We start from the raw sequence: 5,922 nt of genomic DNA on the forward strand, positions 1-5,922 counted from the left end.
TTTTGACGAAAGAGCACTTTTTGTGCATGCCGGAGGTGCTCGGGCATGCGCAGAAGGAGCACCAAGAGCTTCCTGCGATGTGTGACGTAGGTATCCTGGGAGGCTTTGCACTCCCATTCATTCTCGATCACCTAGGCAAAGCAAGCTGCTCATCCTTGCAAAGTGGACAATCTAAAGGAAAAGTACTATTGCTTCTAGCTATGAAGCTATGCAAGGCTAAGGGGTTCATTTATCAAGAAGTGGTGATCAGATGAATTTTGATAAAAGTGGGTAATTGTGTGTAGTTGTAAGTAAATTGGTGATCGATAACAGAATTTGCATATACCATGAAGTATTGATTCACATTTTTTGTAGCCACGATAGATGCTTTTAAAGATGAAATCTGAGGCCGTGGTCATGACAACCTTTTGAAAAGCAGCAATGTTTGAAGCAATCACATTTGATCTTTGTAGCCTATGGTGTTTACCATGATCACCCTAAATCTGGGGATCACAATCTTTCATTATTGAAAGTGATAATCTGAACGCTTTCTGGAAAGTGGAAAGTAGAGGGTTTCGAGAAAAAGATGTAATGGCCTTTTAATAGGCTCATAATCTAACCTACCCCCACTCATGGAGAGCTTGGAGAAAGAAAAGGTTGTTTGCCATATGAGCACTCACATGTCACAGGGCATTTTAATTTTATGACCATTCATGCTTGAAAAGTGGAGGGTGTTTTTTGTTTTTTTTTAACTGAACTGAAACTTGGCTGGGAATGTGGTCTTTGTTCTAAACAGGCATTAAAAAATAATTTACACCTTGCAAAATATTTGCTTGAAAATGATAATTTAATAAACACACGTAAACTTACTGAAGCATCTTAGTGCTTTAAACCTATAGTGTCTGCAGGACTAATGTCCCTCTTCTCCAGCTCCAAAAGTACCCAGACCTTCTGTGTATGTGACTTTTTCATCATGTGATGAAGGGCAGAACACATATTACCCCTATGTAAACTGACCCTGCAGTTTGCGGCAGGGAAACTTGAAGCAATAAGGTATTTTTAAACATGTAATTAAACTACAAGCACCATTGGAGCAAATGTATTATTTTTGCATTAAATGCAACACTAATAAACATGTTTTATTTTGGTCTTAATATGTATTCTGTGTTAACCCAACAGGACATTTAGGCCTCTCTTTCTATAGTAAGGCTGAAGATTTTCCCATGTTTTCCTGTTTGAGGAAAGAGAGGATGAGTGTGTTTCTACACTTTTTGTTAAGCCATATACACTGGCTTACAGAACTGCATCATTTGATAGCAATTTACCCAAAACAAGATTGTCATAAGCTTTTCTGGCTCTGTCTAAAAAAGAAAGGAATCTTTTCACACAGGTGTTCAAATTAACCACAGTATATGTGAATATAATTGAAGAAAACTTAGGGCATAAAAAATGCTATACAGCGGTCATTATGGAGAAATTGCTATTGCTGGCTTAGAAAGTTCTAGGGTATTTTGGATGCAATTCTGCAAGACACCAGGTCATAACACAGAGTCATAAACATGAAAAAATGTATTTGTTTACATAGTCTATACAGATACAAAGAAAACAAAAAAGGGAACAAAAACAGGTGAAAAATAATTTTCAAGAATTAGAAAAGTTGTTCTTATGCAGCCTCTTCCTCCTCCTCAAATTCACCCTCCTCTTCTGCTGTGGCATCTTGGTACTGTTGGTATTCAGACACCAGGTCATTCATATTGCTCTCTGCCTCAGTAAACTCCATCTCATCCATGCCCTCGCCAGTGTACCAGTGCAAGAAGGCCTTTCTGCGGAACATAGCAGTGAACTGCTCAGAGATGCGCTTGAACAGCTCCTGAATGGCTGTGCTGTTACCAATGAAGGTAGCAGCCATCTTCAGGCCTCGGGGTGGGATGTCACAGACAGCGGTCTTCACGTTGTTAGGAATCCATTCAACAAAGTAGCTGCTGTTCTTGTTCTGGACATTCAACATCTGCTCATCCACCTCTTTCATAGACATACGGCCTCTGAACACAGCAGCTACAGTGAGATAGCGACCATGACGTGGGTCACAGGCAGCCATCATGTTCTTGGCATCAAACATCTGCTGTGTCAACTCAGGCACTGTTAAAGCACGGTACTGCTGGCTACCACGGCTGGTGAGTGGAGCGAACCCAGGCATGAAGAAGTGCAGACGAGGAAAGGGTACCATGTTGACAGCCAGTTTACGCAGGTCAGCGTTAAGCTGACCAGGGAAACGCAGACATGTGGTGACTCCACTCATGGTGGCTGATACCAGATGGTTCAGGTCACCATAGGTGGGGGTTGTGAGTTTGAGGGTTCTGAAGCAGATATCATACAGGGCTTCGTTGTCTATGCAATAGGTCTCATCTGTGTTCTCTACAAGCTGGTGTACGGACAGGGTGGCATTATAGGGCTCTACCACAGTATCGGACACTTTAGGGGAGGGCACAACGCTGAAAGTGTTCATGATTCTGTCTGGATATTCTTCTCTGATCTTGCTAATAAGGAGTGTACCCATACCAGAACCAGTACCACCACCCAGGGAGTGTGTGAGCTGGAAGCCCTGGAGACAGTCACAGCTTTCCGCTTCCTTCCTTACAACATCCAATACAGAGTCAACCAGTTCTGCTCCCTCTGTGTAGTGACCCTTTGCCCAGTTGTTTCCAGCACCGCTCTGACCTGAGGGGAGAAAAAAAACCCCTGAGATTTATAGACAATACACCAAGAGCTTAACTTCTTTAATGGCAGAAACAAAATAGCCTATCAAGGTTAGTCAACTAAGATGAAAAAAAGACGCCAAGCCTGGAGAGGTTGGCACCGTGAGGGAGCTTGCAGATGTCAACATTGTTGAGACCTTCATGTTGCTGATCCCAGCAGTGTTATTAGGATATGTTTTTAGCAGGGGTTCCTTTAGAGATGACAACTTCAAGGGTTTCTCTGCAGTCAATATGTCAAGGGAGCTGATCATATGCATGAATGCAGAAAAATAACCAAAACCACAAAACCAAACAGGGTAGCCAGTGAAAACCAGTACTGTCAAGTGAGAATGGGCATTACCACTCCACAACATATCTATTGTTAATTTTCCATAGCAGTACTATGAGGTTAAATGCCACGATTTTCTGGTCTAGAATATGATAAGATTGCATGGCTATCCAACTTACCAAAAACAAAGTTGTCTGGTCTGAAGATCTGCCCGAAGGGTCCAGATCGCACAGAGTCCATTGTGCCTGGCTCAAGATCCACCAGAATGGCACGGGGAACATATTTGCCACCTGCAAAAAGACATTAGACTAAGTATCTTGTAAACTACCAGCTGCAGGAGAAGCACAAGAGATGCAGAAAACCTCACCGGTTGCTTCATTGTAATAGACATTTATTCTTTCCAGCTGGAGATCGCTGTCGCCATGGTATGTGCCAGTTGGGTCAATGCCATGTTCATCACTGATTACTTCCCAGAACTATGAAAAGGAAGGAATATTAAAATTTTATGACTAGTCATCACTTTCCTACATAGGTTGTACATACTCAAGTCTGCTAGACAAGTTGTGTTCAGACCTTTGCTACCCAGGTGATGTATTTAGCTCTGACACATTATAATATATATACACAAACACACACACTATTTGTGCAGAACATTGTCAAAGTAACCCTTGCCATTGGCGATATATATCTGATGTAGAAAGAAGCACAGAACCTTAACCTGGGTTGCTACTCCTTTCTACAACTGTTCATTTGATACCACACCAACAGGCCACACTGAGGAAATTATGTGCACAGGCTTCTTTTAAAGTTATTCTTGCCATTTCATACAACGCAACTGGTAGAGACGGGTGGTTATGAGCTTTTTACTGCTTCATTTCTTGTTACAGCTCTCCAGCAAACCCAGCTATGAAAACATGATTTACTTAACTGCAGATTGCCCAGATAGTAAACCCATTAAACATAAGACATTCCTTTATCCCCGATAGCCAGAATACAGAAATGAACTAAAGACTTACAGGAATTATACACATATAGAAGACAGAACAAAATGACAATGTACGCTGGTTATTTTTTTAATTATACAGAGTTTGACAGCTGCCATCTGTAGCACTAGAGAGTAGCAAGCCACAAGGCTTTTATTCCTTGCAGGTAGCAAATGGGATGGATAGGTAGATTCAAGGTCTGATTTACCATTGATCCATCATCCCCCAACCCAAACATTAGGCTTTAAGTGGATTTCTAATGTCACATCACCTGATGAGCTCATTGATGTGTCACAATTATTCCCAACCACAATCTTCTGTATTGACTGTACAGGATATAGAGGAATTCTCTAGTTAGGCACTGAATTCTCCCTGCACAACCCTTCTCACCTATATGTTCAAAACAGATCACAAGACAACCAATACGAGGTTATAGGGCCCATTCTGCACCCAAGACAACATATTTAGTTCAGAAACAGTAGTAGAGTTCCCTTCCCATCTTCCAGGTACCACATTACTAATCACTTTCCTGGGATATTACAACTCTTGCTCAATGATAATCCAAATTTTTCATAATACTTAAAGCGTACCTAAACTCAGAATTTTCACTTTAAATAAAAGGGTAGACAACCCTTTTATGTTATGTAAAAATTCATTTTTTTTTCTTTTAAAAACAGTGAAGCACTGCCCCACTTCGCAAGGATGAGCAGCTTGCTTTGCCTTGGCGATCAAGAAGGAATGGGAGCGCAAAGCCTACCCGGATACCTACATCACGCATACCAAGAGGCTCCTGGGTGCTCCTTCTGTGCATGCCCGAGCACCTTGGAATGCGCAGAAGAAGCCCTTTCATCAAAAGGGGGGGAAAAAAGGCGATTTCATGCATAAACACTAAGATCGGCAAGTTTTTTTCCACAACCACATCAACCGATCTCGCACACTGGGTCGGGTGAAGTAGTAAGAAGAACCCTGAAGAAAGGAAAAGATGGCGGCGCCTGAAGCGTCATCCCAAAGATGGATACTAGGACGACATGGGACCCAATTAAAGAAACCTCTGAACTGATCAACTGCGCTGCAGGATTGAAGGTAAGTGTATTTTATTTTAGCGGTTTTTGAGTTTAGTTCTTAAGAAGCAGCCAGGGTTTCACAGGCCATGAGGACAGACTGCCTGCTACACATTTGAAGCTTGCAGCACACGTGACAGGTTGAGGAGACACACCCATGTAAGTGTTAGACCACGCCCACTGCAACAGGAGACCGGTTTTTAACCCCTACATGGGCGGACCAGAGTAAAAATACGACCGAATAAAAAGAAGACTGAAAGTAAGAACCTTTATGAGCCCGTAATGAGGCAAAATAAGGCCTTAATAGGCATCAGGTAAGGGAATAGAAAAATTGGCACCTCACCTTTGCTCCGATCTGGTTGCCGCATTGGCCAGCCTGCAAGTGCACGATCTCCCTCATAATGTCGTACTGTTATTTCCCTAGAAGCTGCGAGAACAACTGTGTGGAACAATTTAGGATGTTTCTTTTATAGGCAGGTTATCGGCATCTTGCTTCTATAACTCTTTCTATGGTTGGTCGGCCGATTGTGGGCGGGATAAAAAGAAAAACAGCAATTGCTGGTCAAGCTGCCCGTCAAGTACATGTCTTACACTCCGAGGTTGTGATTGGCTGCCTGTCACAGAAACTGACTGGGTTCATTCAAATTGTTGACTGCTGCTATGATTGGATACTGACCTTCATTAAGGGCGGGATCCCGGAGGCGTCCTAGTAACCGCCGATGTCCCATGAGATAATCCTACAAGCGAAATACATACCCTGTTTCCCCGATGATAAGACACTGTCTTATTTTTTTTTGAAGGCCAAAATATGCTCTAGGGCTTATTTTCAGGGGGATGCCTTATTTACCCATGAAGAAGACTACAGCCATTCATGT

At 42.4% G+C, this 5,922-nt stretch overlaps 1 protein-coding gene across 2 annotated transcripts; it reads right to left on the reverse strand.

The window, feature by feature from the left end:
* Positions 1 to 1,533: 1,533 nt before the first annotated feature.
* Positions 1,534 to 5,744, reverse strand: LOC140343495 (tubulin beta chain). Of its 2 annotated transcripts, none has more exons than XM_072430180.1 (4): positions 5,724 to 5,744; positions 3,371 to 3,479; positions 3,183 to 3,293; positions 1,534 to 2,697 (listed from the first exon to the last, which is right to left on the reverse strand). In XM_072430180.1, exons 1-4 carry the CDS (start codon positions 5,727 to 5,729, stop codon positions 1,643 to 1,645), a joined length of 1,281 nt encoding a protein of 426 aa, XP_072286281.1. In that variant the 5' UTR covers positions 5,730 to 5,744; the 3' UTR covers positions 1,534 to 1,642. The 2 variants fall into 2 exon arrangements, with proteins under 2 accessions (XP_072286281.1, XP_072286280.1); XM_072430179.1 differs by lacking the exon at positions 5,724 to 5,744 and adding an exon at positions 5,391 to 5,564.
* Positions 5,745 to 5,922: the final 178 nt, after the last annotated feature.

The sequence above is a fragment of the Pyxicephalus adspersus genome, chromosome Z (assembly GCF_032062135.1).
Source record: "Pyxicephalus adspersus chromosome Z, UCB_Pads_2.0, whole genome shotgun sequence".
NCBI classification, from domain to species: domain Eukaryota; kingdom Metazoa; phylum Chordata; class Amphibia; order Anura; family Pyxicephalidae; genus Pyxicephalus; species Pyxicephalus adspersus.